This window comes from Scyliorhinus torazame, chromosome 2 (genome assembly GCF_047496885.1).
Source record: "Scyliorhinus torazame isolate Kashiwa2021f chromosome 2, sScyTor2.1, whole genome shotgun sequence".
NCBI classification, from domain to species: Eukaryota; Metazoa; Chordata; class Chondrichthyes; order Carcharhiniformes; family Scyliorhinidae; genus Scyliorhinus; species Scyliorhinus torazame.
The window spans coordinates 124,622,814-124,641,989 of NC_092708.1; the positions used below are offsets into that span (position 1 = coordinate 124,622,814).

The 19,176-nt window shown below is 47.8% G+C and overlaps 1 protein-coding gene across 10 annotated transcripts in view; it reads right to left on the reverse strand.

The window, feature by feature from the left end:
- chn1 (chimerin 1) overlaps nucleotides 1–19,176 on the reverse strand; it is a 393,699-nt gene that overhangs the window by 73,972 nt on the left and 300,551 nt on the right. For all 10 annotated transcript variants that reach the window (XM_072476464.1, XM_072476432.1, XM_072476457.1 and 7 more), the window contains one exon: nucleotides 18,261–18,345. In XM_072476464.1, the coding sequence (XP_072332565.1) occupies nucleotides 18,261–18,345 (85 nt within the window). The remainder of the gene's footprint in view (nucleotides 1–18,260; nucleotides 18,346–19,176) is intronic.

Sequence of the window (19,176 nt, forward strand, 5' to 3'; positions counted from 1 at the left end):
GAGGCTGTTAAGAGAATCGAACCATGCTGCTGGCCTGCCTTGGTCTGCTTTCAAAGCCAGCGATTTAGCCCTGTGCTAAACAGGGAAGCTTTCTAGTCTGAGGACCATCTGGGCTGGTCAGCGTGCCCCATCTGCATCAATTGCTGGCCTTTCCCCCGCCACCACTGCAGACGTATAGATCACGCCAGGATGTGCTGGACCATCTGTTCCTGTTTCAATCTTGGGAATGCATCCAGACTCGTCTGCCTTGTTGAGCACAAAAGGTTGCTGCACCTTGAGTAGGGCTTTTCGGTTTTGGGGCAGAAATGAGCCATCCTCAGTCAGTACCCTATATAAGTGTGGACCTGTTTGCTGAACAACTGTTGCTAGCCCTTGTCCATCCTTTGCCATTGGGATCCTCGCTACTGACCGTGTCTCGTATTTGCAGAGGCTGGAGTGCCTTTGCAAACCTGTCATAGGTTTCCTTCTGCTTTTGTTTCTGCAGAATGAGCATCGGCTGGAGCTTTCGATCGACTTTAGGGGGCACCAGGGAGGGCAGGGCTGTCTGCAGCTGCCTGTTCATCAACATTTGTACTGGTGAGAGGCCATTTACCAATGGGCTGACTGGTAGCTGAGCAGGGCGGGATACATGTCTTTCTGGCTGTCCAAAGCCTTCGGGAGCAGCTGTTTAATTATCTCCTTGGTTGGGTCGAAAAAAGTCAGGAAGGGCGCTGTCGCCAGAGAAACAGAGCGCTCTCCATTCCTGCTCATGTTTCAGTGACCACTGGAAGACCACATCCTTCTTGATGGATTCCCTGAGTTGTGACATCCTGGAGGCAAGGTTGGGAATGAACCTTCATGCAAAGTTGATCGAGCCCAGAATTCGCAGTATCCTTGGCCTCGGCATCTTAATGATGACCTTGATTTTCTCATCATCCGGTTACACCCACTTTGATGATATCCTATCCCCATGAAAGGTGATGGTATCCACGCCGACTTGGCATTTCGCCTGATTGAGTTTGAGGCCATTTTTGCTGATCCATTGGAGCACTTGAAAGAGCCGTTCCTCCTGCGTGGATCCCCAGATTATAATGTCATCAACATATACACGGTCGGGACTTCCGGGTGCGGCGATGACCAGCTGAGTCGCACGTTTCGGCAGCTCCCGGTGTAACGGACTTTTGGGCTCTTAATAAGAGCCCCAACGGCAATTTTAACAGCTAAAAGTACTGTGCGGTGAACCAGAAGGGAATCCCCCCTGGATACGGATGGAAAAAGGAGAGGAAGGTGGCCGGATTGCGGTGGATCCTTTAGAGCAGCGGCAAGGAAGGCAAGCAAAAACCAAGATGGCGTCGGAAGGTGGCAGTTTAATATGGGGCCCTGAACAACACGAGTTTTTGAAACGCTGCGTGGAAGAACTCAAAAAGGAAATGAAGAAGGAGCTGTTGGCCCCGATATTACAGGCGATCGAAGGGCTAAAGGAGGAGCAAAAGACCCAGGAGCGGGAGCTTCGGGTCGTGAAGGCAAAGGCTGCCGAGAATGAGGACGACATACAGGGCCTAGTGGTGAAGACGGAGATGCACGAGGCACACCATAAACGATGTGTGGAAAGGCTGGAGGCGCTGGAGAACAACGCGAGGAGGAACAATCTAAGGATTCTTGGCCTTCCTGAAGGTGCGGAGGGAGCGGACGTCGGGGCATATGTGAGCACGATGCTGCACTCGTTAATGGGAGCGGAGGCCCCGGCGGGTCCGTTGGAGGTGGAGGGAGCATACCGAGTGATGGCGCGAGGACCGAGAGCAGGAGAAATTCCCAGAGCCATAGTGGTGAGATTCCTCCGTTTTAAGGACAGAGAGATGGTCCTTAGATGGGCAAAGAAAACTCGGAGCAGTAAATGGGAGAACGCGGTGATCCGCGTATACCAAGGAGTGCGGAGGTGGCGAGAAGGAGGGCGAGCTTTAATCGGGCCAAGGCGGCGCTTCACAAAAAGAAGATAACATTCGGAATGCTGCAACCGGCAAGACTGTGGGTCACATATCAAGGGAGGCACCACTACTTTGAGACGGCGGATGAGGCGTGGACTTTTATCGTGGAAGAAAAATTGGAATGAGCGGGTTATTAAAAAAAAGAACGTTTGAAACAAAGTGGTGGGGCGAGTATGGGGGGCGAAGAAGGGGGGAAAGAGGAGTTTTATGTTATTAATCCTGCAATGTGGTAACTTTTCTCTCTTCCACTGGAGGTGGTGGGGGGAGGAAAGGAGGTGGAAGAGATGGGGCGTTGGCCATTGGGGGCGGGGCCAAGGGGGAAGCACGGGCTCGGTTCCCGCGCTATGATAATCATGGCGGGAATAGGGAAGCAGGAAGGAGGGGGCATCGCACGGTGCGAGCCGAGGTCACGGGGGGAAGCCGAGGTCGGCCAGAGTTTGCTGACTTCTGGGAGCAACATGGGGGGTGTAACTACGCTAGTGGGGGATCTAGCGGGGGGGGGGGGGGGGGGGGAGCGGGGAATTATTGGGCTGCTGCTGCTGGGGAGAGGGGGGAGCTGGTATGGGGTGGGATGGGCGGGGGGGCACCGCCTGGGGGGGACACAGCTGCGTGGGAACCGGGTGAGGAGCTGGAAAAAGGGGATGGCTAATCGACAAGGGGGGGGGGTAAAAAGCCCACCAACCCGGCTGATCACATGGAACGTGAGAGGGCTGAACGGGCCGATAAAGAGGGCACGGGTACTCGCACACCTTAAGAAACTTATGGCAGACGTGGTTATGTTACAGGCAACGCACTTGAAACTGATAGACCAGGTGAGACTACGCAAAGGTTGGGTGGGGCAGGTGTTCCATTCGGGGCTAGATGCGAAAAACAGGGGTGTGGCTATATTAGTGGGGAAGCGGGTAATGTTTGAGGCAAAGACTATAGTGGCGGATAGCGGGGGCAGATACGTGATGGTGAGTGGCAAACTACAGGGGGAGACGGTGGTTTTGGTAAACGTATATGCCCCGAACTGGGATGATGCCAATTTTATGAGGCGTATGCTAGGACGCATCCCGGACCTAGAGGTGGGAAAGTTGGTAATGGGGGGAGATTTCAATACAGTGTTGGAACCAGGGCTGGACAGGTCGAGGTCTAGGACTGGAAGGAGGCCGGCAGCAGCCAAGGTGCTTAAAGATTTTATGGAGCAGATGGGAGGAGTAGACCCGTGGAGATTTAGCAGACCTAGGAGTAAGGAGTTCTCGTTTTTCTCCTATGTCCATAAAGTCTACTCGCGAATAGACTTTTTTGTTTTGGGAAGGGCGTTGATCCCGAAGGTGAGGGGAACGGAGTATACGGCTATAGCCATTTTGGATCACGCTCCACATTGGGTAGACTTAGAGATAGGGGAGGAAACAGAAGGGCGCCCACCCTGGAGAATGGACATGGGACTAATGGCAGATGAGGATTTGTGTCTAAGGGTGAGGGGGTGCATTGAAAAGTACTTGGAACTCAATGACAATGCGGAGGTCCAGGTGGGAGTGGTCTGGGAGGCGCTGAAGGCAATGGTTAGAGGGGAGCTGATATCAATAAGGGCACATAAAGGAAAGCAGGAGAGTAGGGAACGGGAGCGGTTGCTGCAAGAACTTCTGAGGGTGGACAGGCAATATGCGGAGGCACCGGAGGAGGGACTGTACAGGGAAAGGCAAAGGCTACACGTAGAATTTGACTTGCTGACAACGGGTACTGCAGAGGCACAGTGGAGGAAGGCACAGGGTGTACAGTACGAATATGGGGAGAAGGCGAGCAGGTTGCTGGCCCACCAATTGAGGAAAAGGGGAGCAGCGAGGGAAATAGGGGGAGTGAGGGATGAGGAAGGAGAGATGGAGCGGGGAGCGGAGAGAGTGAATGGAGTGTTCAAGGCATTATATAAAAAATTATACGAAGCTCAACCCCCGGATGGGAGGGAGAGAATGATGGGCTTTCTGGACCGGCTGGAATTTCCCAAGGTGGAGGAGCAGGAAAGGGTGGGACTGGGAGCACAGATTGAAATAGAGGAAGTAGTGAAAGGAATTAGGAGCATGCAGGCGGGGAAGGCTCTGGGACCGGATGGATTCCCAGTTGAATTTTACAGGAAATATGTGGACTTGCTCGCCCCGCTACTGATGAGGGCCTTTAATGAGGCAAAGGAAAGGAGACAGCTGCCCCCGACTATGTCTGAGGCAACGATATCGCTTCTCCTAAAGAAGGAAAAGGACCCGCTGCAATGCGGGTCCTATAGACCTATTTCCCTCCTAAATGTAGACGCTAAGATTCTGGCCAAGGTAATGGCAATGAGGATAGAGGATTGTGTCCCGAGGGTGGTCCATGAGGACCAAACTGGGTTTGTGAAGGGGAGACAGCTGAATACGAATATACGGAGGCTGCTAGGGGTAATGATGATGCCCCCACCAGAGGGGGAAGCGGAGATAGTGGTGGCGATGGATGCCGAGAAAGCATTTGATAGAGTGGAGTGGGATTATTTGTGGGAGGTGCTGAGGAGATTTGGTTTTGGAGATGAGTATGTTGGATGGGTGCAGCTGTTGTATAGGGCCCCAGTGGCGAGTGTGGTCACGAATGGACGGGGATCTGCATACTTTCGGCTCCATAGAGGGACAAGGCAGGGATGCCCTCTGTCCCCATTACTGTTTGCACTGGCGATTGAGCCCCTGGCAATAGCATTGAGGTTCCAAGAAGTGGAGGGGAGTACTTAGAGGAGGAGAAGAACACCGGGTATCTCTGTATGCGGATGATTTGTTGCTATATGTAGCGGACCCGGTGGAGGGGACCCCAGAGATAATGCGGACTCTTCGGGAGTTTGGAGAATTCTCAGGATATAAATTGAACATGGGGAAAAGTGAGTTATTTGTGGTGCATCCAGGCGAGCAGAGCAGAGAAATAGAGGACTTTCCGCTGAGGAAGGTAACAAGCGACTTTTGTTACTTGGGGATCCAGATAGCCAGGAATTGGGGTACATTGCATAGGTTAAATTTAACGCGATTGGTGGAACAAATGGAGGAGGACTTCAGAGATGGGACATGGTATCCCTGTCACTGGCAGGGAGGGTGCGGGCAGTTAAAATGGTAGTCCTCCCGAGATTCCTCTTTGTGTTTCAGTGCCTCGAGAGTGAGGAAGGGATTCTTACAGCGTAGTATGGATGGGGGGGCTGGCACTACCGAGCCTAAGTGAGTACTACTGGGCCGCCAATATCTCAATGGTGAGTAAGTGGATGGGAGAAGAGGAGGGAGCGGCGTGGAAGAGATTGGAGAGGGCGTCCTGTAGGGGGACTAGCCTACAAGCTATGGTGACGGCCCCATTGCCGTTCTCACCGAAGAAATACACCACAAGCCCGGTGGTGGTGGCGACTTTGAAAATTTGGGGACAGTGGAGACGGCATAGGGGAAAGACGGGAGCCTTGGTGGGGTCCCCAATAAGAAACAACCATAGGTTTGCCCGGGGAGAATGGATGGGGGATTTGGAATATGGCAAAGAGCAGGAGTAACGCAACTGAAAGATCTGTTTGTGGATGGGAAGTTCGCAAGTCTGGGAGCGCTGACCGAGAAATATGGGTTGCCCCAAGGGAATGCATTCCGGTATATGCAACTGAGGGCTTTTGCGAGGCAGCAGGTGAGGGAATTCCCGCAGCTCCCGACGCATGAGGTGCAGGACAGAGTAATCTCAAAGACATGGGTGGGGGACGGTAAAGTGTCAGATATATATAGGGAAATGAGGGACGAGGGGGAGATTATGGCAGATGAGCTGAAAGGGAAATGGGAAGAAGAGCTGGGGGAGGAGATTGAGGAGGGGCTGTGGGCGGATGCCCTAAGTAGGGTAAACTCATCGTCCTCGTGTGCCAGGCTAAGCCTGATTCAATTTAAGGTGTTACACAGGGCGCATATGACTGGAGCACGGCTCAGTAAATTTTTTGGGGTAGAGGATAGGTGTGCGAGATGCTCGAGAAGCCCAGCGAATCACACCCACATGTTCTGGTCATGTCCGGCACTACAGGGGTTCTGGGTGGGGGTGACAAAGGTGCTTTCGAAAGTAGTGGGGGTCCAGGTCGAACCAAGCTGGGGGTTGGCTATATTTGGGGTTGCACAAGAGCCGGGAGTGCAGGAGGCGAGAGAGGCCGATATTTTGGCCTTTGCGTCCCTAGTAGCCCGGCGCAGGATACTGTTGATGTGGAAGGAAGCCAAGCCCCCGGGGGTGGAGACCTGGATAAATGACATGGCAGGGTTTATAAAGCTGGAACCGATTAAGTTCGTCCTAAGGGGATCGGCTCAAGGGTTCACCAGGCGGTGGCAACCGTTCGTCGAATACCTCACAGAAAGATAGAGGGAATGGAAAAGAAGGCGGCAGCAGCAGCAGCCCAGGGGGGAGGGGGGGGGGGGGGGAGGAACCAGAAGGAGTCTCAGGGTTATTAATATAGATGTATAATATGTATAGGTCGTTGCTATAAATAATTGTATATTGGATTGTTAAACCATATTTTTGGAGAGTGTTTATCTGAGACAAGGCAGTTGCCATTTAGTTTTAGTTTTAGTTTTTGTTATATATTATTTATTCTTTGTTTCTAAAACAGGTCATTGTTATTTATACTGTTATATTATTGTGTAAAGGATACACAATGTACTGTGATGGTTGACCAAAAATTTTCAATTAAATATTCTTAAAAAAAAACATATACACGGTCACCCAGCCGCCCTTCCACTATGTAATCCATGGCCCAATGGAATATTTCCGTTGCAGAGATGATCCTGAAGGACATCCGCTGAAAGCAGTACTGGCCAAAGGGCATATTGAAAGTGCACAGCCTTGTGCTTGCCTTATCAAGTTTGAGTTGCCAGAAGCCCTGCGACCCATCCAGCTTGCTGAAGCATGTTGCTCCAGCCATTTTGCACGCAATTTCCTCCCTTTTTGGGATGAGGTAGTGCCCCCTTTTGATGCTCGCGTTAGGCCCCTTGAGATCCATGTAAATTCTCAGGTCCCCGTTCCGTTTCTTAACGCATACCATTGAGTTTACCCAGTCAGTGGGCTCTTCTATGCGCCTAAAGACATCCAGGTTTGTCATCCGCTGCAGCTCAGTCTCGAGTTTCTCCCTCTGCGGGGCAGGAACCCGTATGGGCACATGCACTACCGGCCTCGCATCCTCCATTAGTTGTATGCAGTAGGGAATGGTCGGGTATCAAGTCTTGAAATACCCTGGATGTGAATTGGAGATAGTTTCCACCGAGATGTGTCGGAGAGGGGGGGGGGGGGGGGGGGGGAAGAGTGGCATGCAATCTGCGGTGTAAACCCTTTGACGAGCCCAAGCTCTTCACAGGCCTGCACCCCAATGAGGGATTTACGCTCCATCGCCACCACGGTGAATCATATTTTGTGCATTACCTCTTTGACAGTGACATCCAGCTCGCATTCTCCCAAGGCTGGAATCTGACAACCATTGTAGTCCTTCAGAAATCATTCCTGCCGGAGCAATGTGAGGTACGATCATTAGCTGCTGCACCGCCAAGCCTGGAATCAGGTTCGCTCTCACTCCTGTGTCAAGCTTGCACTTGATGGCCATTCCATTGAACATTTCCAGGATTGTCCATCTGTCCTCAATGGTTCCCACATTTACCTCACTGTGATTGCAGACTGTAAGCGTCACTTTTTTGTTTCGGCCGGCTGAATTGCTTGACTCATTCTTCATAACCATATCCACAGAGGCCCGGTAATTGTTCCTTTTGTCCTTATCTGGGCTCTTCTTCTCTGCCCGATCAACTGTGCATCGGCGAGCAAAATGACCCTTTCTGCCAGACTTGTGCCAATTTCTTTTGAAAGCAGGGTATCGCCGCCGCGAGTGTCTGTTGCCACAAGTTAGCACAAAATGATGGATGGGGCTTGTTTCCCAAAATGGCCACCCCCATCGAGACCACGTTTCTTCTGATGTTCAAAATGGCCACCGCATCGAGACCAAATTTTGTCTGATGTCTCGCATTGATGTGTTCAAAATGGCCATCCCCCTTCACGACCACGATTCTTCCAACACTGCGTAGTGGTGCATTTAAAATGGCCACCTGCACCGGGGCCGCATTTTATATTCGGCTGCATACCAGTGCGCTCAAAATGGCCGCCCGCATCGAGTCCACATTTCTTACTGAACTGCGCCTCAGCATTTATGGTGCCAGCATCACTTCCTGGATTGGCACCAACACTTACTGTGCTGAAAGCCCCGATCCACTGTGCAGCGAGCTCACTTGCCTGGGACATTTTGATGGTGGCATCCAGCGAGAGGTTGTCTTCCCTTCACAACCGTTCTCATAGCATACTATCTAAGATTTCATAAACAATTTGGTCCGGGATCATTGGGGATTGCAACTGTCCAAATTTGCATGACTGGGCTTTTAATCGCAGATCCGCTGCAAAGTTGTTGAAGAATTCCTTGTCTTTCTTGGCGCGGGAACGGAATACGTATCGTTCAAATGTTTAAATTTTCTTAGGAAAACAGTGGCGATCAAAACGTTGAATCACCGCTTCGTAGCTATGCTCTTCGTTCTCAAAGCTAAATGAATTGGACAGTTCAAGCGCTTGAGAACCTGCTGTCGTCAGCAGCAACACAACAAGCCTTTCATCAGGCAGCGCCTGTAGTCCATGGGCCAAAATAGTTCAAACTGCAGTTTAAAACTGCCGGTTTGAGTCCAGTTTGCCTGAGACTTGAAGCCAGTGGGGTACCTTCAAACCATCCATCTCGCACTTCACCATTTTGCATTGTGCGGAGTCGCAAATCCATAGATCACCAGGTTGGTAGAGCGGTTGTTCGTCTAGTTTCTTCTATTCCGCCGCATGGTTTGTCCTTTTGTGGTTACCTCTAGTTCTTCAGCACGCCTGGTACCATGTTGTGTTCTATGTGTCCTCTGATTATGAAGGCACACATAGAACATGAAGTCATGTTCTAAGTATTTATTCTTGACACGCAGGAAGGTAACCATGTAATTCTATATACAAACAATTATGTCTACATTACTGTGAAGCTAAGGAGAGATAGGACTGTCTTGTTGTCAGTCCTGCTATCAAGTGCCCCTGACCCGTCTGACCCCCGGTGTGTATATATATATATATATATGTGTGTGTCTGTATTGGTGTCTGGTTCCACCTGCTGGTGGGAGGTCATAACTGTTACTACATGTATTGATCAATGACTATGTACACTGGTGCTGTTAGGACCGCGCTCGCCATCCCCCCCGCTAACTAGGTCGAGCAGCACTTAAGCTGCACTTGCTCAGCCATCCCCAGCCTGCTTGCAACAATGGCGCTGAGGAGACCAGCCCCAAGATTCAGGGACGCTGACCTGGGGAGGTTGCTAGACGCTGTGGAGATCAGGAGGGATGTCCTGTTCCCCCGAGGGTCCAGGGGGGTTAGCCATAGGGCAGTCAGTGCTGCCAGAGACAAGGTGGCGACGGCAGTGAGCTTGTAGAGTGTGACCAGGAGGACTGACCTAACTGGGCAGCAAGAGTGAGTAGTCACCAACGATCCCGCTCCCCTCTCCGAGTGACTATCCCCCTTCTACCTCCCAAACCTTTCCTCCACCCCTACCCCCTTCAACTCCCCAACCCCTCCTTCACCCCCCCCCCTCCCACCACTGTGAACCACATGTGTAACTAACGCTGCCCTCTCTGTGTCTCCTCAGGCAAAGCTCTCCCACAATCGCCGTGAAAGGGCCCAGACTGGCGATGGTGTGCCAGACATCAGGGTCCTCACCACCTTTCGAAGAGCATTCCTGAAGGTGGCCGGTGTGGCCGAGGACAGAACAGTCACCAATGTGGAGGCTGGCGGACACCGCAGAGGTGAAGAACCACCGGGCCTCACCCGAAGGACCAGTCAAACGTGAGTTGTTATTGCTTTATTGACTGACTCATTCTTCCCACTGACCACATGTCCATTCTCCTGCAGGTCCTCCAGCTGACGGCGTCAGCCAACCCCGGGTGGCATCCACTCCAGCCTCCCTGGAGACCACCTTGGAGGAGAGCTCCGAGGATGCCACCATAATAGTCAGGGCACAGCCGTCAACCCCACTCTCCACCAGCACAGATGCACACACCTCGGTGGGAAATGTTAGTGGTCAGGCTTCTGGGGCACAATCTGGTGAGCACCACACTGCTGCTGATGTACATCAGGTGGAGGCAGGAACCCTCAGGTGAGACAGCCGTCGGAGATCTGCTGGATCCCAGGGCTCAGCTGGGTCCCAATCTGATGCTGAGTCTGTGGAAGAGATCATCAAGGAGCTGATAGAGATGAAAGGATGTGGCCGGCAGATTCAGAGGAAGGTGTCAGCGACATTCCAGCATGTCCATTACAGGCTGATCTGGGGGACATGTCCCGCTTCAGGTGGGAATGGCCGAGACGCTGCGGAGCTTATACCGGTCACAGGTGGGCATTGCCAAGGTGTTGCAGTCATTGAGGAGCATTGCTGACGGCGTCGACACGATGGTGTGGACCATTGGGAACCGCTAGGACTGGCAGAGCCAGATGATGCAGGGGCAGCCGGGGTTCGAGCCAGCTGCCCTTCCATCCCGAGGCGGACCCCAGGGCCCTATGGGCATGAAGCGGGAGGAGGGGTTGCTGAGCGGCAACCTGCACCGTTCCACGGAGTGGGACGTTCCACCCCTCTGATGAGGCCGCGTCTCACACTCAGCACATGAGACATGGCGGCACGGCTGTGCATGTGCTGCCAACAAGTGCGCTGGGGCCCTCCTGCCTCAAAGCCCCCAGAGGACGCCCGCCAGGGGCATCGAAGGCCACGGGACGAGGTAAGCAGCTGGCTGCTTCCACCTCAGATGTGCATCCTCGGGACATACCTGGACAAAGTGGTAGAGGTAGGAGGGCAAAGCACATTGAGGATCACTGAGGATTAGAAACATAGCAGATAAATGCATTGCAAACTCATGTAACTATTTCAATACACTTTTACAGGAGCGGCACGTTAGCACAATGGTTAGCACTGTTGCTTTACAGCGTCAAGGACCCGGGTTAGATTCCCGGCCCGGGTCACTGTCTGTGCACGTTCTCCCCATGACTGCGTGGGTTTCCTCTGGGTGCTCCGGTTTCCTCCCACAAGTCCCAAAAAGATGAGCTTGTTAGGTGAATTGGACATTCGGAATTCTCTCTGTGTACCTGAACAGGCGCCGGAGTGTGGCGACACAGCGATTTTCACAGCAACTTCATTGCAGTGTCAATGTAAGCCTACTTGTGACACTAATAAAGATTATTACTTGGCACAGTAACAAAACTAAGCCACACAAATATATGACAAAGGCATAGAAATCATCCAGTTAATCCATCCAACCAGATATACTGCCACTACACAACGCTGCAATCCACCGAAAGAATTTTTGGATAAATAATTGGAAAATAAAAATTTTAGAGGGTGCAGGGGAAGGGAGCAGAACCTCAGTAAATAGTTCTTTAAGAGCTGGTACAGGAGTGAGGCATTAAATTACTTGCTTTGGTTTGCTAAATTGGCTGGTTGGCTGGCTCGTGATGAGTGAGCGACACCAACAGCATGGGTTCAATTCCCGCATCGGCCGACTGAAGTTGTTCATGAATCTCGCCTTCTCAACCTTGGTCCTTGCCCTCAGGTCAAATCACTACCAGTCAGCTCTCAAAGGTGAGGGGAGCCTACGGTGCTCTGCGACTGTGGTGACATTAATTTTTAAAAATAACATGAATCGAGAATGACTGTTACATTTAGGTTTTTTAATTTGATATTGCAAATTTAAAATAATGAACATTCTGATTGAAAATTTAAAAGTCAAATAAAGCTTACAACCATTGTTCCAGGGACTATTTCTTGTAGTGTCAGCACTGTCAATCTAATAATTATCAAAAGTAAATTCATGTCATGTGACAGCAGCACGGTGGCAGTGGTTAGCACTGCTGCCTCACCGTACCAAAATAACTGAAGAAGCTTTATTTTTCTGTTAATTTTCAGAATACAAAGATTATATCTAATACTGCATGCATTACCACATTCCTGTCTCTTCAGGATAAGTAATCATAGCCCCGATATTCACTAGGGCAGTAGGAGTAGTTATGGACAGGAAACCCAGAAGACTAGGTTTTCTGGCCTGAACGCCATGAAGTTGGTTTTAAATAGATTTCCTGCCTGGAGGCTGTAATGATCTCTATATGTGCATGTACACAAGGGGTTAATGTGTAATCAGTAGCACCACATGATCACTAGAGGGCCGGAACAATAGGGGTATAAAAGGCAACCACATTGGGTCTCTGGCTCTCTCGGGGGTGCACTGTGACCAGGGCAATAGCAGAATAGTTCAGATGGCTAGTGGAGTTATGTATAGTTACTGTAGTTAGATCGGGTTAACCTGATCACTAGTATTAAAGTTAAAGTAAAGAACTCATGCAATTATTGTTATAGTTATTCAGTAAACCTTTTGTTACGACTGAATGAGTTCGAGTCTTCTTCATCGAGATTCAGAAGACCTCTTCATTAGCCAAGGATTGAGTAGCACATGTTACCTACCACACAGGTGCGAAAAGAGTGCACAGTAAAGGAAACTCGAATTGCGCATTCGCAATCGATTCCTACGCATGGCGTCACGAGCGTCATGACGTCAGAGGACCCAGACCACGCCCACTTAAAAGGGAAATGCACAAAAATGAACAAAATGACATTTAAATCTGCAAGACCAAATTTTCTTACATCAAAAGACAGAACAATGCCCGAACTTACACCAGCAGTTAAAAGTAACCTCCGCAGCACCCTGGCACAAGCAGTTTGCACCACGCAAAGAGGAGAGCACAGTGATTTGTTCATTGAAGAATACTACTCAGAAGATGGTTTCTTCATTGGACATAGAAAGGACAATGACAAATCCAAAACAAAAAGAGATGATTTGTCCATTGAAGACAACTGTTCAGGCAAGGATGAGTTATTCGGAATTGATGATCATTGCATCAGCAACACGGTTGAAACGCTCAACATGACTCTTCTCACGGTAGGTGAATCCAATACCATGATGCCATGGCAGATCGTCGATACATTGGATGACAGCAATACCCAGGAAGAAGACAACGCCACACAGAGAGCACAGATCATCTCTACAGCAAGAACACTGCACGAATCCACAGAGAGCGATGACAGACTCCACAGAGAGAGAGCGCGATGAAAGACTCCACAGAGAGAGCGACACAAGCCTCCACAGACAGCTCGGTGACAGACTCAAAAATGGAAGCAAGCTGTCATGTGAGAGTGCCTTTAAGAAATGGGTGTTTATAAATGGGTATGTATATAAATATCTGTAGTGAGAGTACCTTTAAGAAATGGGTGTTCACCACTGCAGTGATGTCAGAGAGTGGGTGGAGCTGGGCTGTCTGTCAGCTTTTTACTTTCATTTTAGACTGTTTGCTGCAGGGTGTGTTCTATTTCGTTTTCAGAGCTGGATAGCTGCAGTCACAGCCAGAAGATGTCTGAATCTCTCTCTGTAATCTAAAGAATGTAAATCGATGCTGGTGATTTAAAACTAATAACAGTCGTGACTTTAACCTGATGTGTTTCTGGTAAAAGGTGTTTTAAGTCTAATGGATGTTAAAAGGAAAGCTTAAAGGATTATTAGTGTTGTATTCTTTGGGGGTTGTATTTGAATTAATGGTTGCTAAGATGTTCACTGTGGTTTAAAAAGATTAACTTGAGTTCATAGAATAAACATGGTTTTGCTTTTAAAAAATACTTTTCCATTTCTGCTGTACCACACCTGGGCCGTGTGCTCCCCATACCACAATCTGGTAAATGTTGTGGGTCAGGTGAACTCCATGATACACTTTGGGGTTCTCTAAACCCTGGCCCATAACACAAGCAAACACTCCATAGCGAATGCCATGCATGAACAAGACTATGAAGGTCTATCCACCTTATCTGCGCAACCAGCAGCAGACTCCGAAAATCTAACAAGCTCACTTGAACAACAAAAAGACTATGACAGTCTACCCAGCTTATTTGAGCCACCAGAACCCAGCTCATTTAACCAACAAGAAGACAGTCTACCCAGCCTATTTGAGCAACCAGAAGAAGACTATGAAAGTCTACCCAGCTCATTTAACCTACAGGAAGACACTGGTGAGACAAGTGACGAAGAAATCACAATTCCCATACAGAATGTGCAGGATCACAGCGAGACTGACAGATCTGACCGTGGGCAGCACGGTAGCATAGTGGTTAGCATAATTGCTTCACAGCTCCAGGGTCCCAGGTTCGATTCCCGGCTTGGGTCACTGTCTGTGCGGAGTCTGCACGTTCTCCCCGTGTGTGCGTGGGTTTCCTCCGGGTGCTCCGGTTTCCTCCCACAGTCCAAAGACGTGCAGGTTAGGTGGATTGGCCATGCTAAATTGCCCTTAGTGTCCAAAATTGGCCTTAGGGTTGGTTGAGTGGGGTTACTGGGTTATGGGGATAGGGTGGTGTGGGCCTCGGTAGGGTGCTCTTTCCAAGAGCCGGTGCAGACTCGATGGGCCGAATGGCCTCCTTCTGCACTGTAAATTCTATGATTCTATGATGATCTCAGCTCGTCTGCACAGAAGCACTCAACAATCAGAGGAGGGCTACCCATGAGTCCAGGGAGACCACGTCGATAGAAATCGTGAAGATTTTGACTTCAGAAGAGGATCACCAAGAGTCCAGACAGACCACGTCAATAGAAATCTTGAAGATTTTGACTCCAGAAAAGCACCACGACCCACAACAAAATTAAATTGTGAAGATTTTGACTCCAGAAGAGGTGCACCAAGACCCACAAGAGAATGAAATCTTGAAGATTTTGACTCCAGAAGAGGAGCACCAAGACCAACAAGAAAATGAAGTTGTGATGATTTTGACTCCAGAAGAGGAGCACCAAGAAACCAAAGGTGATTCAAATGAACCAGAAATAACTCCAGAAGAGGAGCACAAAGAAATCAATGATGATTCAAGTGAACCAGAAATGACTCTTGAAGAGGAGTACCAAGGAAGCAAAGGAGAGGAATCAAATCCACCACAAATGACTGATGTCACCAACATCAATGCAACATCAGATCATTCTCACAATTCTCAAGAAGAAACGCTCAATGTAACAGATACCACAACGGACACTGACACCAATAACTGTGACAATGACCCAAATGATCCACACGGAACACTCATTGAGCGCAACAAGAACAACTAACACCGCAAGACGCACAGCAGAAACAAGAAGAACAACAGCAACAACAAAAACAACAGCACGGCAGCACGGTAGCATAGCGGTTAGTGCAATTGCTTCACAGCTCCAGGGTCCCAGGTTCGATTCCCGGCTGGGTCACTGTCTGTGCGGAGTCTGCACGTCCTCCCCGTGTGTGCGTGGGTTTACCCCGTGTGTGCGTGGGTTTCCTCCGGGTGCTCCGGTTTCCTCCCACAGTCCAAAGATGTGCAGGTTAGGTGGATTGGCCATGCTAAATTGCCCTTAGTGTCCAAAATTGCCCTTAGTGTTGGTTGAGTGGGGTTACTGGGTTATGGGGATAGGGTGGTGTGGGCTTGGGTAGGGTGCTCTTTCCAAGAGCCGGTGCAGACTCGATGGGCCGAATGGCCTCCTTCTGCACTGTAAATTCTATGAAATTCTATGAACATGCAGCTCAACAAGGACAACAAGAAGCATAACAGAAACACCAAGCACGACAAGAACAGCGATGAAAACAACAAAAACAGCTACAAGCACGACAAAAAAAAACACCAAGAACAGCGAAAACAACAAAAACAGAAACAACAGGCATGACAAAAACAAGAACAACGAAAACAACAAGAACGACAATGAAAACAACAAACACAGAAAAAACAGAAACAACAACAATGAAACAACGACCTGTACAACATGGTACAACTCTGCACATGAAGGACAATGCCACAGCACAATGCAAAACAATGACAAGACTACAAACATGCCAAGGCATGACAAATAATCTCACAAATTCACATCTGCTCCAGAACAAGCAAGCACGCCAGCTTTCAAGGCAGATGACATACAGAATCAATACCGCAAGCACAGAAAAAAGTCCAGGTCAGACAATGGCGAACACAGAATAGTTACTACAAGTATAGAAAAAAAAGAAAGTCTAAATCAGACAACAAAGTTATTCGACCATTCGAACACCTCATGATGACTTGATGGTCACTTAAACACAAGAACACTGACGATGTTCACAAAGAAATAACAACATCAACATCACCACTTCAACAACAGAAGACGAAAGCAACTCAACCGAACAAATTCATAAAGTTTGGACTCACAATTTTTTAAATTAAGATTGGACTCATAAATATTAATTGGTATTGTATAATCATCCAGATCATCACAACTTGTACATATCATCATTTGTCTATCTATTTCACGCAAGCGAAAAAACCTTAGAGACTAAATGTATTCACATTTGATGGACTTACTCATTGATTGTATGTAATGCATTTGCAAACTGCATCCATTATGTTTGTTCAATTTTCTTTACAACATACAGAAAATATCTAACACGAAAAAAAGGGCGATGTAGTGATCTCTATATGTGCATGTACACAAGGGGTTAATGTGTAATCAGTAGCACCACATGATCACTAGAGAGCTGGACCAACAGGGGTATAAAAGGCAACCACGTTGGGTCTCTGGCTCTCTCAGGGGTGCACTGTGACCAGGGCAATAGCAGAATAGTTCAGATGGCTAGTGGAGTTACATATAGTTACTGTAGTTAGATCTTGTTAACCTTATCACTAGTATCAAAGTTAAAGTAAAGAACTCATGCAATTACTGTTATAGTTACTCAATAAATCTTTTGTTACTACTGGATGAGTTCGAGTCTTCTTCATCGAGATTCAGAAGACCTCTTCATTAGCCAAGGATTGAGTAGCACATGTTACCTACCACACACGTAACAAAACAGAGGCCAACCTGATTACAGCACAAAGATGCAGCCTTTCAGCAGAGTTAAAGGTTTTTGGAGGTATAGATCATAGGCGTTGGGGTGGGGAGGGTTTGGAGAGGGGTTGAGACAGTTGGGATGATAACAGTGTAGTTGAAGATTGCAGACGACTGGAGAGAGATCGGGGAAGCAGAGATATATGGATGTGGGGAGAGTCGGGGATCAGAGATCACTGGTCACAGTGTTGGTGTCAGGAGGGGGTGATAATACAGTGAAGGGGTGATTACAGGCAAGCTTATTGGGCCTGAATAACAGCCCACCCCCAGCCCCCTCACCCATACCTACCCCCCACCCCCTCCCCCGGTGTGAAAAAAAAAGTCCGAGTCTCTTTTGTTCTCTTTGTGATTATCTTAATTTAAACCATTTGTGACAAATTGGCTGGCTAACAGGAAGTAGCTTTTCCCTGTTTACTTTATTAGAATCATTCAGACTTTTGAACAACTGGATCTGATCTTTTCTTAACTTTCATTGTTCAAATGAAATGAATTGTTTCAACATAGCAGTTCAACCACTATGCTTAAAGAAGTTGTATATTTGTATCTTGGAATCTTCCAAACAGGTAAGCTTAAACAGATAGCACTACATGTTATTTTGCTATGTAAATGGAAGTCTTAACAGGCATATTAAGTACCATGCATATAAAAATCCTAGGAGCAAAGTTAAATCAGAGTTGATGGTTTGTGTATATGTAATTGCTGAATATGTTTTAATACCTTCATTTTTTGAGATAATTTAAACAAAAAATTATTCCAAATGTGGACTTTCACAGTACAATTATTGGTCCTGTAATGGTTTTAAACAAAAGTTGCTGTGGCATGTTGCTATGTCCCTGCAAAAACTTAATTTGTGTTGTGTCGTCACTTGAACTGTGTAAAATGTCATACAAAATAAATGGCTATCTTCTGCATGTCACATTTTAGATTACACTGTTACGGAGCACTAAAGGAGTCACCGACTACATTATTAAGTACAAATGGCTAGTCACCCATGGATACATTACAAATGTAACATTTGAACATCATGTTTCTACCTTATATAAAACTATTGCTGGCTATTTTGAAAGAAATGTTGATTATTATGAATATGTTAGTATTTCAGAAAAAAGTACACCTTTTCAGGAAATTGGTTCGAGATTCGATAATTAACTCTGCTATATTTTCAATGATGATCAAATTACATTGCAAATATATCGGGGGGTGAAAAGTATGTGATGATTTAAAAACAAACCACTGCAAAAAGACCACATGCAATTATGTTTTTTAAACAATGGAAAAAATGTGAAGAGATATATTTGGAACAGCAAAGTACCTGCACATTTCACGCCCTGAGCAATCAGGCCCCACATAAAATTGGCACAGTACTCACACCAGTGAGGCCCTCGGAATGTGTGAACCTGCAATGTATTTGTGCAATATTAGGGAAATAAGGTCATGTAGCAGAACAAGAGCTTTAATGAACATTTTAACACCAAGAATTATTCAAGTGAACTGTTTGATTAAAATAAATAATCATAACAAAACTGAAGAGAAAAATATCTTAAAATAATGGTTAAAGAAGAGGTAAATGAGCCAACACTGAACATGTAGAGTGTGAAAATGGTTATGTAAGATCCTGCTGCTTGCAAAACACATTTTTGTTCCAAGTTTGGTCGATTTTAAGCTTGCAATTAAATAAATTAAGAGGTAAATGCAAAATGCATGGCCAATGTGCGCATCTTCATTTGAAATTTTTATTCATTTCACAGGATGTAGGTGCCTCTGGCTAGGCCAGCATTGTTGTCCATTTCTAATTGCTTGAGAAGGTGTTGAGTTGCCATCTCGAACGACTGCAGCCCATATGGTTTAGGTGCTGTTAGGAAGGATGTTCCAGGATTTTGACTCAGTGATAGTGAAGGAACAGAAATACAGTTCCAAATCACGATAATGTGTGTGGAGGGGAACTTGCAGGTGGTAGTATTCTCATCTATCAGCCGCCCTTGTCTGCAGATGGTAGAGGTCACAGGTTTGGAAGATGATATTGAAAGAGCTGCAGTGCATCTTGCACTGGTGGTGGAGGGAATTAGATTTAGATTTATTGTCACGTGTACCAAGGTATAGTAAAAAGTATTGTTCTGCATACAATCCAGGTAGATCGTTCCATACATGAAAAACAGAGGACATATGATATATACACAATGTAAATACATAGACATAGGCCGAAGCATACAGAGTGTAGTGCTACTCAG